The sequence below is a fragment of the Limanda limanda genome, chromosome 14 (assembly GCF_963576545.1).
Source record: "Limanda limanda chromosome 14, fLimLim1.1, whole genome shotgun sequence".
Classification (NCBI taxonomy): Eukaryota; Metazoa; Chordata; class Actinopteri; order Pleuronectiformes; family Pleuronectidae; genus Limanda; species Limanda limanda.
In genome coordinates, this window is record NC_083649.1 from 9,263,869 (window position 1) to 9,284,439 (window position 20,571).

General features: G+C 43.6%; 1 protein-coding gene across 1 annotated transcript in view; it reads right to left on the reverse strand.

The window, feature by feature from the left end:
• Nucleotides 1-20,571, reverse strand: part of pdlim4 (PDZ and LIM domain 4) — a 45,528-nt gene continuing 24,957 nt past the window's right edge. Inside the window, exons 4-7 of the mRNA XM_061085606.1 lie at nucleotides 11,037-11,299; nucleotides 9,622-9,899; nucleotides 4,185-4,323; nucleotides 1-2,107 (exon numbers count right to left, since the gene is read on the reverse strand). Coding sequence (XP_060941589.1) covers nucleotides 1,903-2,107; nucleotides 4,185-4,323; nucleotides 9,622-9,899; nucleotides 11,037-11,299 — 885 coding nt within the window. The 3' untranslated portion in view covers nucleotides 1-1,902. The remainder of the gene's footprint in view (nucleotides 2,108-4,184; nucleotides 4,324-9,621; nucleotides 9,900-11,036; nucleotides 11,300-20,571) is intronic.

Here is a 20,571-nt window from a genome sequence, read left to right on the forward strand (position 1 = left end):
TAAGAATATCCAGGAAAAAAACACGTGTTGGTAGAACAATAAGTTAAACACAAAAAGAGGATTTGTGTCAAAGAAATCATGTAAAGACACAGGCTATGCAAAAGGCATGTGAGTACACATGTTTAATGTATGTTAAAGCAATCACGATTAAAAACAAATATATACAATACCAAAGGAGCAATGTGGTAGCAATATCATTTTCACATAATTTACAAGGTGACTAGTACAGATGGCATACCAGTGGCTACACGACATTGTTGATATCTAGAAAAAAACAAAAAAGACGGATATCAGCACGGCACAGTTCATTTTCTCATCTGAAATGATCCAAGTAGTTTTGTTAGGAAGTTTTTTTAAAAGAAACAAATCCCTCTTCTCCACCCAGTTCACAACACGCCAAGAATGATATCGTAAAAAAAACAATGGAAAGTGTCAATGGAAGAAAACTTGCGCCGTCCCCTCATTTCTTTCCTCCTTCCCTCTCTCTCTCTCTCTCTCTTTAAAAGACAAGTACAAAAATATTTCATTTATCTCTTGGCTGTGAGCAGAAATCTGAATTCAAAGTAGGAAGGGAATAAAAAACTACGCAGACCTCCAACTTCTGCCTCTCTCTCCGTCTTCCAAAAAGAGGAACAGTGCTGTTTCTCCGCAGTGGGTCCAACCCTCTACACACAGAGAATATTGCTCACACATGTTGTCGACTGTGGAGCCCCACTTTATGAGTTTCTAACAGTTTTCTACGGCTCTATCTCCTCGAATGCACATGGTTGCTTTTAAAGGATGTGGCGAGCATTAACCCCTAGTGTTTTTAATAAACACACCCGCTGAACTCCGTGCTCTCTCCTCCGTGAACTGGAATTCTTCAGTGTGAGAGCTCCTCTCTCAGTCAGGTGCATGAGCCAGAAGCACTTTATCTCCTTTGTTGGGAATAAATTCACTGCATTTGTGGCAATTTTGCTGAAAATGAATTCAGGTTTTTTTTTGTGCTCAAATCTTTTACTTAATCTTAACCACGACTCTTGCAGAGCTTTGAAAATGGCTCCTGCAGTTTTTGTTGACATTTCAGAAGGTGGTGTTTTCATAGCTGTGTACCGAGGCGTCCACTGCAGGTTATAGTTCAGCAAACCCACACCTCAAAGCAAACTGACGCACATTCCATCCCCGATCGGCTTATAATGAATTACACGTAACAGAAAAGTGAGCAAAAACAAAAAAAAAGTGACAATCAAAGAGAGATGCTCCCCAGTTTGCGTAACTGTATAAAAGTCTGAAAAATGAACATGTAAATTACAAATGCAAAAGTCCAACGGCAGCAGGAGTATAGTGTGTAACTGTAAGTTATAGTTTAAAAAGACACAGAAGCCTTTAAACCCATCCAAGCATGAAACAATACATCACCAATACCTTTAGTGGAGTGTTCTGTCTGGGAAACTGTGGTTATACTGGGTGAAATGGGAATTCAGCAGCTCCTCTGCACACGTCATCACAGCAAACAGACCAATCAGCTCAAACATCTCTTGTGTTAACTGCAATGCTTATTTGTTGTATTCTTTTTACATGGGATAATCTAGTAATGTGCTTGTGATGTGGATTTGAACATTGTTTTCGTCTTTAACTGGTAGTTGTGTGTGTGTGTAGGATTCAATGGGTGAGTGGGGAACAATATCAGCTTGTTAATGGGTTGGAGATGCTTTTGCATATTTAAATATGCCTGATGCCTATTTGCATTTCATAAGGTCAGTCAGTGTAGAAACACACATTTCATAGGACTCTGCGAAAAGGTAAAAACTCCAAGATCCAAGAGGGAGCCAAATAAAACCCAGGTTAAGATACTCAGTAGACCCATCCTCCCATATCCTGGCTTCCCACTTATATTACAGAATGACCGGCTCCGCCTCCACCTCAGACGAGCTCCACCTTGGAGTTGGGGTACACCGCCACGACGTCGTAGCCCTCGGGGGCCTGGACGTGCGCCATGGCGTGGGTCTCACAGTACAGATTGTCCTCGATGAAAAAGTAGCCTCTCTGCTTGAGGTTGATGCCGCAGTCGTCGCACTTGAAGCAGTCGGGGTGGTAGAGCTTGTCCCTGGCCTTCACGATGGTGCCGCTGAAGGGAGACAAGAGAGGGAGACAGACTTTTAGACATGTTGAAACCACAGGGATGCAGCAGGGGACGATCGCACAATGAAAAACAACCAACATGAAACACACAGATGTTGTTTTTAGCCTTATTCCAACAAACTATTATAACAGATGCACCCTTTTGATTTCAAATTGATCAGCGATACTTGAGAATCTGAATCCTGCTTTATGCCAAGTAGGGTTTTCAACGTTGATTTCATGTTTGATGCCTAACAAACATAGACAAATATCGGAATAGATAAAGAGAATTAAAAAACAAATATAGAAAGTCCAAGTATTTAAATAAATACGGGGAATTAGGGGCACAAAAGCAATAAGTGAAAAATACTAAGAAAGCCCCCCCCAAAAAATAAAATTAGAAAATAAAATTATATATTTATTGGAAAATAAGTGGTTAGTGGGTTACCATGACATGTCCATTTACTCCCTGGTGAAATAAAACAATACAGGATCAAAGGACACTTTAAAATATCTTCGATGTACTGATTTAAACTTTTTATTTTGACTTCCCATACTGTAGCTGCATAATCCTCTTGAGAAAAAACTATTCCTGAGTATGTGGTTATATTTTCTAGATCTTTGTCCAAAGAGCCACCAAGATTTATTTTAGGACCAGCTCTCCGTCTTTCACCCCGTCCTTAATATCCAGCTTGAGGTTTACAGTATGATTTAGTGTCGACTGATTTCTTGCTCCCCTTCATGTGGCTCTCTTTGCTGCGTGCTCTGCTGGACTCTATAGTCTGAATCCAACATTTATTTTCTACCATCAGTGTACAGGAATAACACGGCCTTATATGTGTCGGGAGAGCAAAACTAAAATACTGATGATGCTTTGACGAGCAAAATGCAGACGGCCTTAAAAGGCATCGCTGCAGACGACATTACATTGAGCAGAACACTTCAAAAGAAAGCTGCACACTCACAGTTGTTTATTGCATTTCCCATTATCTATGCACATCAACATTTATCAAGCCTTATAGCAACTAACCAAATATTTAAATATATTCCTTCTTCAACAAAACATTACACATATTCCTTCTGTCACATCTGAATAGTACATGTTTATTTTTCCGGCTTGCCACCGATCAACACTACTTCATTTAGACGCTCTCTGCTCTGTGACACAGTGACTGCACTTGTTCCTTCACATGCTTCCAGTTAGACTTTCCTCTCGGGACCCGATCATTCAGTCGAGGGCCTGCTGCTTTTCTTTTTCTTTTTTTTAACAGCTTTCCCCATCTCACCACTTGCAGGATAAACCCCTGACTTCTGCTCTGCACTTGTTTAAAAAGCTGTAAAATGCTCCCAGGTCATAACAGCTTTATTATGCCACACAAGCTCCCACAATGCCCTCTTGTTCACGGGTAGAGAAGGCCGATGACATCACTGCTCACCTGGAGCTGCTTTTACAGGGGGGGGTGTTAGCAGTGCATGAAGGCTGGAGTGTGTATGTGTGTGAGAATGTGCGTGTGCTCACTGTTTATGAATATGCAGCTACATGCACGTGTGCAGTCAAAAATACGTGTAAACATCATTTGTGCCAGGGAAGGGGTGTGGAACAGGGTTTGGTTTGATCCTTGTAATGATGAATGGGAAAAAAAAATTCGACTGCTTGCGAAATGCCTGTTGTTAAGATATGTTTTAACATAACTGACTAACTTTGTTAACTTTATGACCACGAGCGATTTCGATGAAACATGCGGGATAAATATCCTTTCCAGATGGGGGAGTGAAGCGGCCTAAACAGCGAGGCTAAGAATAAATCATCGTATTTTCAGTATCATGTTTACTTTATCGTCAGCAGTCTGTAATTGTGGATCACGGAGACCTTTACTTGGCTGTCACTGTAAAGGATAGGACAGGATACAGGGGGAGACGGAGGATATGACACGTAGCGATGGACGGGTTCTGCAGTAAAGTCTTGGTCATATTATGTGGAGACCCACTCAACTCAGAACAGTGCTTATTGATAATTTTCCGTTAGTTTTGAAATATTTGACACAAAAAGGATGAATTCATATTAAAGAAGGGTCTGCACTTACACAATGCCGTTGCAGCAGCGTGTGCACTGCGGGAGCTTCTGGAGACCAGGCATGGGACTGGGAATGGGGCTTCCCAGTTTGGGGATGGGAGACCTGATTGGAGACTTCAAGTTTCTCATTCTCTCCGTGGGGGACACACCTAGAAATAAGAAAATAACAACAGAATAAATACACAAACGTTTGGAAACTGGTCAGGCCTTAAAAATGATTGTGGAATGTTCAGTTCTTATTGTTGTTATACTAACTTTTCATTTATGTTGCTACATTTTTACATATATATATAACTCAGGCTGGTGGATGATGGTTGCTACCTTATGAGCATTTAGTGAGGTCTAACTGGATCACATGAAAAGGGGCGGATGGTTAACACTGGATATCTGGAACCACTTCAGACTGGTGCACCGGGGTAGATCAGCTGGGCACAGCCACTGCAGCACAGTAGTGGTTTTCCTTCACTGGGGATGTGCCAGCGGCTCGGAGGCCTCATATCACCGATACTAACCGCGGCCTAACAACCTCGCATCTGGCACCCGACTCAACGGACTCGGTAACAGTTCCCCTCTCACCGCTCCGTGGCGTGTTAAAGCACTGACATGAGCTGGGTTTGTTATTCCTGGGATTAATGTCTCCACCACCTAATGATGCTCTCTAATGGAGGAGCATTTATGTGCAGCGCTCTTTGAGAGACATTGGGCATTTAGAGTTTTCAGAGTCTGGACGGAAGCAAAACAAGACGACTGAGAGATTGTTTCGTTTGACTGACAGTAACAAGCTGGCGTATCTCACCCCGAGCAACAAGTGTGTCCCTCACTGTGACTAATATCAACCAGATGTGATGTAGAACGGTCAGAAACGTGTGTGTGTGTGTGTGTGTGTGTGTGTGTGTGTGTGTGTGTGTGTGTGTGTGTGTGTGTGTGTGTGTGTGTGTGTGTGTGTGTGTGTGTGTGTGTGTGTGTGTGTGTGTGTGTGTGTGTGTGTGTGTGTGTTAGCCTCCGTCTGACTGAGACCTGTCAAGTGCAGAGTTTGGAGCCGGGGGGGGAGTTGCAGGCAAAGCAAATCCCGATATTGAAAGAAAAATAAACAGCTGTAATAATATAAGTGTATACAGCTGTCGAGGGGATAGCAACAACTCTTTAAGGAAGTCAGAGAAAACTGTCTTGATTTGTTCCTGACCATTTGAGCTGCGGGTTTTAAATTCTCAAAGGGTTTTAAAAAGGGGATTTAGAAAGAAATGTAGAATTGGAAAATGGGCCCAGTGATCCACTGCTGGAGGGAGACATGCATCTTCTCTGGGGACATCAGAGAAAAACTTTGTTACAAGATAAAGAACAACTGAAGAAAGTGCTGACATGATAGTTTTAAGGATTAATGAAAATCTATTATTAAAACCATATGTGTTGGAATCTTATCGGCTTCACACGATCAGAGCAGTTTAGAATTTGGTGTGATACATAAAGTATTAATGACATTTGAATAAACAGGTGATCAATGCTCTGTAGCAGCGGCGGCTGCAACCAAAGTGAAAGTGACGACAACAGCACATTCACAACAACAACAACTGATTCTGCAGTTCAGGGTTCTGCAGACTGAGTCAAGCTTCAGTTGAAATTTAAATTAAACCAGTTATCAGCCCTTTTGTGCAGCAGAATCAGCGAAGCTCCCTCAGCAGGTCTTTTATAGTTTCAGAAAAAAGCATCACAAAAGGCCAAGCAAACAGGCAGGTTTCATAAAAGCATTGCACTAGTTTTGTAAATTTAATTAAAAATCTAAATAATGTCTGTTCGGAGATCTGAAGTGTTTTCCCCTGTGCCTGTCGACAGTTGAAGGGTCCCCATGGAATCACATGTTTAACAACCACTGGAGCAGAAGTCTTAACGGGGCTTTAAATCTTTTCTGGTCCGTCTCGATCCCTGAGGAATAATCATCTGAACTGAACGCTCCCTCAAACCCTCGCACGCAGAATCAACCTCCTCTGCAGTGGATTTAAAAAGGGGAACTTGACTGATGTGATGTTTATCTCCATCACTCTATCGCCTGCACTGCATTCGAGCAGAGGGACCACTTTGATATATTTCCCTTTGACCTCCCATATGGTTCATGGGACAAAGTGACCTGAGCATAGCAGCTCCCACTATGTGTGAGCATTTCGCGTTTACATTTCATCATCCAGCAGGCATCAATAATCAGAGAAGTGTTTTACTTTGAGAGTATAACATTTCCCTCTGTGCAGACCAGAGACGCTGATGGATGTAGGAATTCACAGAGGTCGTATTCTGGGAAAGGACACGGCCTGTTTCCCTCCTGAGCACTTTTACACGCACTGAAACTCGCTTTTGTGGTCGTCGTTCATCATTGTGTGAGGCGACCATCTTTCTGCTGCAGAAATACCCCGGGCGGGTTGATAGAAGGTCGTTGTGTTGGGACATAAACATCTGAAGGTAGAAAATATGGTTGGTGGGAAGGTGTGAGGTTTCCCGGAGGTCGCCGGCACTTATGTTTATTTCTTTTCCCAGCTGTTGGAGAAACACGTTCCCAAACGTCCTGTCCTCTCGTGCCCTTCTATCCCTGAATCTTTTTTATTTTAAATCATAAAGCATTGTGTGCGATAGAGAAATCTCTTCACAATCAAAAGAAAACAGTTGTCTGTGTACTTCTTACAACATACAGCAGTTGTTCCATTCAGGAGTAAAGTATTTATTCCCATATAACTTATAATAGCTCCATATATTATCATAAAAAAACAATATTGGTTAATTGACTTATATTCTATCCATCTTAAGTGATGCAACTTTAAACCTCCTCCCCTTTTCTATATCAACGTTTCTAGCCAATGATGGTGAAGCCTCTGGAATTCTGGGTAAACCGACACTCTTGTTTGCTTTAACTTTAAAAGCCCCCTGAAAGTCAACATGGCCTCTACCAGGGAGGAAGAGGGGGGGGGGTTGCTTCTTCAAAAGTGGGACCAACTGTGGTGATTTAAAAGCCTGACAACAAGGTATGCATGCAAAAACAGGACGATTTCACTCCAACCCGCGAGTGTTCGGATCCGCTCACAGCTGTTCATTCGACTTCCTGCACGTCCCAGGGACGCACTGCAGAGACGGGATCTCTCACACGTCTCACGCAGATGAACGCAGAGACAGGTTCAGCTTTTTTGAAAAGTGATCCCGATGTTAAACCCGAGGATTCGTCAGGCTCATCCCACCGAGGACCCCGGTCTGTCAATCAACCTGTCGAGTCTCCCCGAAGCCGAACGACCACCGACAGCAGACAAACACACTTTCCTTTTAATCTCTTCAATCCATCAGAGGCGCTACTTACTCTCTCTCTCTCTCGCTCTCCCTGCAGCGCCTTTGTCTATCATTAGCGCCACTCTTTTCCCTCAACAACACTCCCCCACCCGCTCGCTACGTTGAGTGCAGAATTGAGCAGTAAATTCAGTTTGAAGCGGCCTGGCAGCGCTCCAGGCCTCGCCGCAGGAGCAGGCAGCGTTTGTTCCTTGTGCTGTGGATTATCCTGTCGGTTCTCACATCAAAAGGCCGAACCAGAGGTGTGATAACCGGCAGGGAAGTTTTCACTTTTTTCCCCGGGATGGTAATATTCCACAGGGAAAAGAAATCAGTTTTTTCTTCTTCTAAAATGTGAGAAACTGAGGCTTTTTCCATATATATCCTACTGTATATAGTTGCTAAAGATAATGATTTGCAGACTAAACGTTGCTATCTCTCTAAGTACCTACGCCGCTTATCCCTTTAAGGGTCAACGGGGGGGCTGGAGCCATCCCAGCTGTGTTTTGGCAGAGAAGCAAGATACACGGAGCTTTGATATTACCCAGCATTATTAGTGAGAGAAGAGATATGGGCTTATTTTTCCTTTTCCCGTTTCATGCACTGTCAAAAATGAGTCTCTGTTTCCCAAAAGTGATTTGCAGACACGTCAAAATGTTATTGTTGTTATCTCTTGCACTTACGTTTTATATAAAGAAAAAAGAGAATAAAACCAAGGAAAAGTTGAAAGCATATCTTCAAACTGTGCAGCAATACGGAACACATGCAAATGCTAATAGACAGTAGAATGGCAAGGATGAATTGACAATAATAAATTAACCGAGGGAATACAACTCCTGCAGTGCTCTCCCATACAAGAGCATTGGGTTTTTCTTTTTAGTTAACATTAATAAAAGAGGGAATGCTCTCAAGTTGCAAGCCTGCATGCTGCAAATTTGGTGAAATGGGCCCCAGGAGGAAACATAAACTGCATATTTTTCTTGATTTGTTGCATGGAAAATATTCAGTTTACTATACCACATGACATTAGCCATATTTAGGTGCCGTAGAACAAAAACATCTGCACCAGCACTGCCATCCAAAAGCCACATCAGTCAAACCAGAGTATGTGAACTCTCTCCGAGCAGATTAAAGCAATTGCTAGAACTTTGGACGGAGCTTCTCAAATATGACTAAGTCCACACGGTGCACACAAACCATTCTAACGATTGTTGACACGTGGTATTTGTTACTGAGCAAACATGCTGGATATGACGCTGCGGAATCCTGCATTAACAGCTGCTGACACTCCAGTTCCAGCAGTGAGAGTTAAAGGACATTTTCTAAAGGACGCCTCAGTGTGAGAAATAAGTATCAATCATTGATGATCCGAGCTAACAGGTCACAACCCCTGTTCCCTGAGGACTGTGCTCTCTCTGCTGTGACATACCAACCCCTCGGCTTATTATTACTGCTTTCACAACTTTTGTCCTGCGCTGGTGATAAACAAGGAAACCCGAAGAGAGGGTTTTAGTTCCGGGGATTATCCCTGCTGTCAGCATCACATGACTCCCTCTCAGAAGTCCGGCGGCCGCGTGGTCAGAGGGCCGACAGGAAAACCATATTTCTCTCTTTAGTGACCTTTGTGAAGTTGTTTTTGCAGTAGATTGCCTTAGAAAAACTTCCCTCCCTTGTTCATCCGTGCGTGAGCTATTTAAAGAGCTTCATCGGTTTTTTTTTCCTCCTGTTCCCTCTGTCTCTTGTTTTCTCTCATGCTGACTAACTCGCTCTGTCCTCGCTGCCTGTGTCTTTCTATATAAGGAAAAGTATTCCAGTTTGACAGAGGATTTGGAAACAGTCTTGAGCAAGATGTTCCTTTGGCCGGACTTGGCCTCATTTGCATTGGAGGAAACATTGACCCAGGAATTTTCAGCACATGAATAAACAATATTAGGTTACAAAACACTTTGTGAGATTGCATGAATGCACGCAGGCAGGTCCAGAGGGGCTTACCATATTACAAATACCTAATACATGCCTCATCTCAACATTTTAAAGTCAAATGAATGAAATTCAACTCTAGCTCCTGGCTCAATACCAAGATTATTATGGGTGTTTCCCTGTTCCTGCAAAAAGCAGCATGGTGTGAAGTGCAGCACAGAAATCCTTACCTCCATCCTCAGCCTCCAGGATTCCCTGGAGATACTTGAAGGAGCCGGACTGTTTGGGTTCAGAGACGGGCTCCTCGTAGTCCTGCAGCATCTTGTAGACGTCCGACTGTGTGTTGAAACCATTGTGGCCCGCGGGGGACTGCATGGGAGGCTGCACGGGAGACTGCATGGGAAGCTGGATGGGAGAATGCATGGGAGGCTGCATGGCCGGCTGCATGGGAGAATGCATGGCCGGCTGGAAGAGAGGCTGGACGGGAGAATGCATTGGAGGCTCTGGGCTGAAGGAGACAGGAGAGGCAAGAGACAAAGTATTATTGTCAAGTGTTTAAAAAACATTAAGTTATCACGGGGGATGATGTGATTTTGGCTGATTTGAACAATGCATTTGTTGTGATTTGATGTTTGACTAAAGAAGGAACTAAAGGAGCTGAAGTAGCCTAAACATAAAGATACAAAAAAAAACCAGATGATGGCTCCCAGACCATGAGAAATACAGCATTCTTCTTTCTACAAACGTCTCTGCCTTACGCTCGACATGTGATTCCACCGGCGTGAAGTCTCAATCACAACAGCCCTGCGCTATGGTCGGGCATGTTCATCCATCCATCAAGTTATTCCACAACCGCACAGGAGGAGAGCACGTTCATCTGATACATGCAAACCTCTGGGAGATGCACAGAGCTGCTGACAGATGTGCTTGAATCCAGGAGTCTGAAGGATGTGTTGTGTGTGTGTGTGTGTGTGTGTGTGTGTGTGTGTGTGTGTGGGCCTAGTACGGATGACCAGGACTCTGGAGAGCACGTTCATTTGGAGTCTAAACTAATATATTTATCGTCCACCTGAGGGGACACGCAACAACAAATGGCTTTTCCAGAGGCACCAACTCATCTTTGTAGGTGTGTCAGGAGACATCTAGAGTGTGCACTTCTGTGTGTGTGTGTGTGTGTGTGTGTGTGTGTGTGTGTGTGTGTGTGTGTGTGTGTGTGTGCGTGCGTGTGTGTGTGTGTGTGTGTGTGTGTGTGTTGGTGTGTGTGTGTGCATCTGTTGCTGAGTGTCTTCATGGGATTCACTCTGCAGGTCCTGGTGAGGTTTATGGATTTTAGAGGAAATCACTTGAGTACTATTTATAACCATTACCAGGATTTTCTCACAGTAGTGTTGTGCAATGAGGCAGGTGTGGAAAACCCCCCATGGGATATAGTGAAAGCTGATACACCTCATGAGTCCCTGCTATCAACAACATAGAGACGGTCGACAAAAGGAAATAAAAAAAACTGATTTCTAAAAAAGATGCTATGTATAAAGGTATATAACTTTGTAGATATATGAGGTATTATTGTTGTGTAGAGTCCAAAACCAGTCTAACCTTAACGCCTGTTTAGTCCCCAGTACAAATCGCAGTTTGAATGTCTCACCTGTGTGAGGCGCTGAGGTTCAGGCCGCCCATCTTGCTTGGCAGATACTTGTCTCCGTTGCTGCCAGCGTAAAGCCCGGTCGGGTTGTTGTACTGAGCGTGTCCGTTTCCGTATCCATAGCTGTGGCCATTGTTGGGTCTGGAGTGTCCGTTATTCGCGTAAGTGGGCTGAGGGGCCGGGGGGGCCGGTGGGGATGGGGGCTCGGGGGTGTATGAAGGTTTACGGCTGTAACCGCCATATCCGCTGTTGATGGGACGGAAATTCTAGAAACACAGGAGAAAAAAGAAGCATGTGTTTCAAAAAACACAGGATACAGAAGATAAAATATGACATTTTTTATGGTTTAAAATTTGTGTAATTATAGAGAAACAGGGGATGCGATGGTGGAGGAGAAGCTTGTTACGTTAGAGGAGCTCACTCAGGAAGGGAAAGGGTAATGACTTAATTACAGAATGCATCCTACATAAAAAGAGAAAAGAGGGACAACTAACAAAGCCTGGTGATGCCCTGGCTGGAAACCCACAAATCTTTAGAGGCTGAAAAAGTGGTTGTTCCCAAATGAGTCTTTGCTGCGGTGAGGCTTTTTCCTACCCCCCCCACTCCTTTCTATAATAGTCAGGGTTATAAAGGAAGACCTTGCATTATATATCCTGCAAATGCTTCTGTCAAAGCAAATCAGCTTTTCCCCTGGCTGCTTCCATCTATGAAGTGAGTAGTCGACCGAGCTGATGGACTGTACAAGTTTACATTTATTATCTTTCTGTCGTGCTGCATCAGACTTTGTCTCCGCTGTAACTTCATCTCAGAGACGACTGTTTAGACGAGTCGACCGGAGTAACGCGGGACAGATGCACATGCGCCTGCTGAGCGCTCGGCCAGTTTGTTTATCCCGAGGTCAACGCCCTTTTCATGCATTTGCAAAAAAGCTCCACAGTGACATCACCCAGCAGCTCGGTGTTTATCAGCACAGCTCGAGTGATACCGCTCAGTAACCGAGACTGAACTTTCCAGATAAAAAGTTTTATTACAAGGCTTGTGATGATGTCACCACCTCTGATAGTGTTTTAAGAGCTTTGAATTTGAGAGATAGCAGCAGCTTTTAATGATGAAACGCATGAGCACGAGTTTACACAATAAACACTTCAGCTGGAAATATGCGACTTGTTTAGTTAAGGGATGAAGCAGGATGAGAATGGAGTCATTGTAGATTAGACTGTTGCATATGCCACTGGAATGAGTGTGTGTGCTTGTGTATGTGTGTGTGTGCGTGTGTGTGTGTGTGTGTGTGTGTGTGTGTGGCTGACTGTGTGTTTTTGTTGAAGTTTAAAATGCCTTTTAGCTACAGGAGGTAGAGGTTCACGGCCTTTCCACACAGGACTCCTGTCATTTAAACAGATGGGTCTGCTTGATGTCATCCTGTCCTCGGCCCTCGCCTGGACCACACACTTCCACTTCCACACACACACACACACACACACACACACACACACACACACACACACACACACACACACACACACACACACACACACACACACACACACACACACACACACACACACACACACACACACACACACACACACACACACACACTTCCACACACACACACACTTCCTCAGATCTTTCCATAATCAGCACTTTTCAGCAGACTGGAGACCTTCAGCACATCTATCCGGACCAGCCCACATCTTGAAGTCAGCCTCCTGCAGTCAAGACAGATGACTTTCAGGAAATCTAAAACCACTTCTTCCCACTCGCCCCAAAAGCCGTGGGCATGTGAGGATGGATAAATCCAGAAGGTCCGGGGGGAAACAAATTTGAGCAGGTGGCCATTCATGGTTTAAGTTCTCTGGGGGGGGCAGCGCTCGAGGCAGCTTCACCCCAGAAGCCAAACCCTGTTTGGGCAGAATATCAAAACCAGCCGGTTCCCTCTGAAGCCTGGCTCTCACCACATCACCAGACAAACCAAACCAGACCTTACTCATCGGCTTTAGCCCTGTTTGTGCAGATGGAGGATCTAAACTGAGTGGGATTAAAATATCCTACAATAGAATGTTTAGTGACATAAACAGTTAGCATTGAGTAGTTTAGCCTGGTTTCTTAAAAATGCCCTTTTGAACCTGACAATCTTTTATTTCACCGACAGTTCATCTTATGTCAACTTCCTGAGAACGCGCCCAGAACTGGAAAGGTGAAGTCACTGTCTGTCCCTGCAAGTCTTTGTTAATCTTAAGAAAAACCCTGTAGTCATTTATCATATCTAGACAAAGCTACATCTGCAAATAACAATCGCTACGACAACTGTTTCAACGTCAGGCAAGTTTATTCACGTCTGGGTTTAGAGAATATAAAAGGGAGGCAATCGGAGGAAAAATCCCAGAGAGTGTATTGAATTACACACCCCTGCAGAGACATGACGGTAAAGACATTGCATTTATGACCCATAATCTGAACAAACACGCCATGTGCAGGAGGACAGGTAATCACACGCTAACGTATACGACCATATATTTAAAAGAGAGGTAGGAGACAAAAAAGATGCTGATCTAGTTTTATTGAGTGGAGGGGAAAAAATAACCCTGAACGAGAAATAAAGTTTTATTTGCTTAGCCCTAAATCAGCGGTGGGACCCAGATGGGCACCTGCAGTTCAAGTCAGGAGAAACTGTGAACTCAAAACTCCTTAACATGACAAAAAAGGTTAGAGTTCTACTCGGGCCGCAATTGTCTCCACGGCCCTGAACCTGCTGAACTCCATGGACAGTTGTTTTGTTTCATTCCAGCCTGATGTTTTCAAGGATTACAAAGCACAGCTTAAGTGACAAAACTCCACCAGAACCCTTAAAAACAGCAGGATATCCAACCCTGAAGACGCAGAATGATAAATTCCTTCATTCCCCTTAAACATTATTAAGTGCCACATCAATATTGACATCCAGCAAAGACAAAAGAAGCTCTTAAAAGTCTAAAAATAAGGATTAACTGTGTAACTACTGCACTTGAAACCACTGCTGTACTGAGATTTCCCTGTTGTCAGCAGGAAACAAATGTTCACCCATTTTCACCCTCACACTCCTGCCAGAGATGGTTGGACTCCTCCTGTTTCCCCCTCCACCTCCTCAGCCCTTCCTTTTGTCTTTCTCCTCATATCACTCGCTCCTCTCCGGCCTGCTGCGTGTCTGTTATCCAGATATTTGCCTTTGGGTGGACGGTGGATTTATTAGCCCGCACATCTGGGGCTCGCCTTATAAAAATGCCAGTTTGGTAACATTCTGGAACCAGTGAGCGCTTTCAAGCTGCTCTAAAAGCACGGTTCCTTTTCTTTATCACGAAAAATCGGCTGTAAGACGACCGTCTCATTAAAGAGATTTATTTTACCTTTCCAGGTCTGGTCTACATTGAGGTTTAATGGGGATTTTGTGTTAAGGTGACACACAAGCTAATCTGGTGGATGCCTTCTCACCCTTACTCTCCCGGTAACCTTATCTTGTTTTCCAAAAGTAGTCAAAACAGTTTAGAATTAATATGAGTTCATCTGAGCAGCGTCGGTCCACGTCCAACAGAAACTCAACATAACAAGACTTTTGAGAAAGGCCATCTGTGAGATCTTCTGTTTCCTAATTTCTGTCTCTTGAGGAAGCGGCTACTCTCTCATTTTCTCCCAAATCTCGGCTGCATTCCTCCCAGCTCAGAGGAAAAGAAAAGGAAGAAAAAGTAAAAGAACCAAAGGATTTATGAGAACCAGCATTGTCTACCGCTGTATGCTCGTAAATTCAGGCGGCCGTCTGATTCCACCGGCCTGTTTTACAATGGTGACCAAGCATGGCTAATGGTTCAGGATCACCGACCATGTATGTGTGTCTGAACGTGCCAAAGAAAGACAAATAAGGAAAACATATTAACCGAGGTGATTTCAGCCAAGTGGAGCCAAGTAGCTCCATTCATCAACCTGACTGAAGGTTACTCTGATTAATAAGAGCTTGAATGTTTCAGCCACGGTGCCTCAGCCACAGTCTGGTCAGCCGAGGGTACGGAGACGAGGAGGAGGAGGAGAGGAAAAGGTGGAGGACACTAATTGAAATCATATGCCTGCAGATCGAGAGCAGCCTGCCTGCCTGCCTGCCTCACCGGAGACACAAACAAATTCATGCTCAACACACACACACACACACGGACACCACCACCTCCTCCTCCTCCTCTTGCGTGGTTTAATCCCTCCAGACCTCCGAAATTAAGCTTTTCACATGGCGCTCTGCACCACTAACCAAACACAAACCAGCCCTTTATGGCTCCCTGGTCCCGGCGCTGGGTGCCTCTCTGGGAGCAGAGTCAGACGGGCTGAGGCGGAGTGGGGGTGCTGTGAGGAAGATTAATGTCGCAGTGGAATCCAAGGGTCTCGCATACGAAACGTGTTGTAGTTTATCAATTTACACTTTTAAATGAAGTGATATTAAACTTTAGATTTTTTTTTTTTGCCCACACTGGTTTTGCCAAGTCAAATGTAGCCAAGTACAGAATTACAACACGGCCTCAAGGATTCAAGTTACAGCAATGTAATTTCAAGTGAGAGCATTAAAGAGAATAAAAAAAACTATACGTTTATTTGGGCCGGACTGAATGTACAGATGTTGAAGAGAAAACCATCTGGGTTAAAGTAAGACACCTAACTCCTTGGTGAGAATCTGAGCCAAAGACGAGCCACTTCGCCTTTAGCATGATTCCTGTGGTTGGAAGGATAAAGTCATTCAGTGATAACGATATACAGAGATGGTTCATTTTTACTGAAGAAGTTGTTTGGTTCCAGATTTATGTAATGTTGGGTTGAGGAAAGTAGCAACAAAAGTGTGTTATCAAGCATTTACCTTAGTTGCTAACAGGCCAATAATAAATAATAATCATACAAAAGACACATTTGTACTAAAGTCTCATAATTGTGTGTTTTGTGGAGCAGTTTATGCCCAAACAGTGGAGGGTTAAAGGTGCACTGTATCATATTTGGTGGCTTCGAGGAGGTTGTAGATTGAAACCAAGTGAAACACCCTTTCCTCTCTTCTTCGTAATCTCATATAAACAAGTATAAGCAGTCCTCGTTGGTAGTGGACCTGTTTTGCTGTACATATTTACATCAGGACAACTGGAGGAATCTGTGGCATGTGATCCATACCTCTCTGCATTTCACATTCTTTCCAACAGAGCCACGGTGCTCTGCAAAACTATATATAGCTAGAAATATACACATAAGGACATAAATAAACAGTCCCTATGCAGGTGGAACTCTGCCCATTGGGGAATTGAACACCAGTCTTCCTCATGACATACGATCGGCTCATTCTGAAGTAATGAAAACACCATGAATCTGAGGTTAAGGCGATTGAAAATATAATCATGAATATTATTTTTCCATTTCTACTTATAGATCTCCCTAAATCCTCCACACTGGATTTCTCAACGAACGTGGATGGTGCAACGTCTCTGGCTTCCCTCACAGCTCAGTGCTGTCAAGATAGTTGGCTTTCGGTTCACCAAGTTCAATTTGATATGTTGATTTATGCAGGAGAGAAGCCACTAATGGCAGCAATGCTGTTACCGTCAGTTTTAAAGGCTTCAGTGACTAGATAATAGGATAACAGGAAGTGTTTCTTTAGGGTTTAAATATCTTTGTCACTTCTCCAGCAACAACTACGACAATTTAAAAATCTCAAACCTCTAATCCTTCGACAGACCCCTGACAAAAGGTTTGTTCTAAATCTGAACAAGTTTGGACGTCTGCCCTCTCCTGGGACCTTTCTTACCCCTGCAGTGAGCGCTCTCAGTGACCCCGCCCCCCCCGGCGCGCTGACAGCCGAGCAGAGCGGGAAGGCTCCGTTACGGAGAAAAGCCCAAAGACTGGTTTGGACATTTCTGGGATTACTGACTGATAAGTGAACACAAACATCCAAACAAGAGGGGTCACAGGTCAGAGGTCTAACACGCATGAATATGGAGCTGTTAAAAAGACTTTCCAGCAATGACCCACTGGTCTGAGATTTCCTGGCAGGGCTTTATATGGGAGGTAGCAGTAAACACATTTTGGCAGCGTATGATAACACTCATAAAAGGTTTGATGGGCCAATATTGTTCAGACCTATTTAAGGTTCTCTAGGATCTAAATCTTATTCCATCTCACTGGTCTCATCTGGTTCACTGTTTATTGCTCCGTGGTGTAAATATGCATCTCAGACAAATCAAGTTTACTGCGCTGTTAAGTTTTAAACACTCGTGGGCAAATGATTCTTCATGACAGATATTTGAAAGCAGCTGATTTGTTCCATTCCTAAAACAGACGTTTTTTTAATCCTATCTATCACCTTTTTTTCCTCCAGAGGATTAAATTCCAAGCAGTAAAGGAATTACTGTGTCTGTAAGTCATGCAAGGACTCTGTCTGTCAGCTCCCATTAACGTTAGCTCGGAGAATTCGACTTCGCCTGCCAGCTCCCAGCCTGGAACTGGAAGCGTCCGTGACGTGTGATCCAGAACTTTCAGCTTCCGCATTGCGGAGCCTCATTCTTTCCATGGGGGCCATGGTGCTTGGCCACAATAGCTTTCCCTTTAATAACGGGGTATCGTCCCAGTGAATGTCATCCTGATGTCTCTTGCCAGAAGAATATTGTTTGATTCAGCATTGACGAATGGGCTTTTCCCACCTACTCGAAGCGGCTGCTGTGTAATTTCATGGAAGGAATTCTCAGAAACTTGAAATGTCAGTAACTGGTGGTGTGAGTTAACTGGAGCATACAACTGATCCAAGAATAAAACTGACAACCAAGATGTAAGATCAGATACACAATTTAAGCCTGTGAGGCATTTTCCCTCAAAACTCTTTATTATCGGAAAAAAGGTTCAGATTTAAGATCAAGACATATCAGGATACTGGTCCTTAAATCAAAGTTAAGCAGATAAATACTTGAATTAGTTTTAACTTATTTTAGTTCTGTTTTGTAAGACTCGTGGTCGTTAAAATTACTCATGAGCATCTCGTAAAGCATGACGTAAACTCTCATCTTGAAAATGGCAGAAAGTGATAGTTTGCAGATTTGACCGCTCTTGAGGACTTCTGATGAAAACACTGTATCTGGAGTATTTTAATAACAACTCACATGTCTTAGAGAAACCCAACAAGAGCATGAAAACTTTTCATTTCAGTCCAAATGAGGGAATTTGAGAATTATGACTCGCATTGCAGATTTAAAAAACATCTGTCAGAGCTGTAGCACTGTAGTTTCCACATTTTGATCTAAGCAATCGCATCTGTTCAAATGCACTTTAGCACACTGCACACATCAGCAAGTGATCACCGCACTTGACTCCGGCTGACTCCAGCTGAGGTTTTGATTAAAAGTCAATCTGAGGCTCAACTTGACGCAACGGGCGAACCACAACACACATCTTGATACGTGATGTGACGACAACCAGGGGGAAAAAATGTGGACCGCATCTGAAGTGGAGTGAATCTGATTCAGGAAAGGAACGAAAGCAACCGGGAGCGCTCTGACGCTGATGAGGGTATTGCAGGGTTTATTTAGACGGTAAAACAGCAAATAGCTGATTTCAGACAAAGTCCAGACTTTATATTGAGATTTTCCAGAGGAGCTGTTTGTTCAGGTAAGTTGATCCGGACATTTTCTGGAACGGGGCCTGGCAGTAAACTGACTGGAAAATGGGCCCAAGTGAGAATACAGCAAAATAAACCTCTGGAAAATTCACAGCAAGCGAGTGGGCACGTTGATGACATTTGTAGGATTTGACGGACGTAAAAGTGGAAAATAAGAAAACCTCAGGATGAGAAAGAGCAGCCCTGGATACTGATGAAGATGTCAACTTTGAAAGACAGCTAATCTATAACATTGTGATATCCGAAGTGGTATTTATATTTCAAGTCCTGCCCTCTGCATGATCTACCCAGGTTTTACCTCATAACCTGAATGTTCTAGAAATATATCTGTTGCTGTGAACTCATCTGACTCGAATAGTTAACTCTTGAAAAATTCACACCTGAAAATTGCTGTAGAATAGCGCCAGATGATTTCTGTGAGGAATGTGGTTTTGTTAGGTTTGTGTTATTGTCATGCATTTCAGTTTCAACTGTAAAACCCTCTGATTCGGGTGATACAGATGATTCACATTTAGGCTTCATATAGGTTTTACATCTTCTCTCTCTCAGATGCACCCAATGCTTTTGCTTGAAATGTAGAATCTGTGCAGGATATCTGATTACAGCTCATTTGTTTTCCGCGATGGAGCTTAAATCAAGATTTTGGTCGTCAAAACTGCACACGCACACTTCATGTTGTTCTGCTTCAGACGGCTCGTCATTATCTCGTCCCTGCCAGCTCTCTTTATCTACAGGAAGTTGTGTATGACATCCGGTGGACACCACTGCCGAGACGTGAGCGCAACTCAATGGAAACACATCGCACACTCCCACAAACACTTCAACATTGTTTGGTAGAATATTCACATCAACAATATCATATCAAGCAGATACTTGTATCCAAAGAGATACATCATTTCCTCGTCCACTTCTATGACGACATCCCGAGGCGCAGGAAATGTCTCAGAGCTTCCACGTGTCACTTCCTGCTGAATTCCCATACGTGAGGTTGGAATTTCTAACTCAGGCAGTTGCCCAAGAACAAGACAAAAGGAAAAACTTAAGCACAGAATTCCCTGAAGAATGCTGGCATCCCATTTAAGCACCTTTTTTTTTTATTAGCCTCAAGTGCTGCAACTGTTCTGCAAATGCTTCACTGATGCTGCTGCTGTACTATTCTTAGTGGAATGAGTCAATCTTTCTTAGGCCGGGAAATAATGTGTGGTAATTTCCAGAGTATATTGTTTGGACATCAGCTGGTGTCCCTCTCTGGTCTCAGCTCTCACCCTGTTGGACAAAGAGCTCTGCTTCAGTCCCTTTGTTCAGGGTCACATCACGTAGCGGTTGGTAAGTTTAGAATCTGCCAGCGCAGCCAGAAAATGTCCAGTGATCCTCGTCTTTCTGGTAAGTTTTGTCCATGCTCTGCAAACTGGCTCAGCTGTAGAGCAACTGTGTATCACTCACTTCGGCTTGATTCGGGTTGAGCCTGTGTATAAAGCAGTTTTCAGACAGGAAATCCAAATATTTGGGCCCAGTCAGGATACTGTCAGACACGTTTACTACAATTGGAATATGTCCTGAACATTCAGGCTTGGACTGGCGTCTGAGTGCAGAAGGCAGGACAGGACATTATGTTTGAATTTCGCCGAAATCTCCCATTAACTTTCAGCATCTTATACTTGTGTGGCACCTTTTCTTCATCCTGAGAATTCAGTTTTAAATCAATCCTGTGTAAGACATTTTCCTGACATTCTGGTAGGAATATTTACAGAAAAATGTAGGAGCAACTGACTCCGACATTTGCGTTCTCACACACAGCCCCTCCAGGAAATTTCGGGGTAATGTCTGGAGTTCAGTGCACGTCTGGAAGCAGCATTAGAGGCCCCACTGCATTTATAGTTT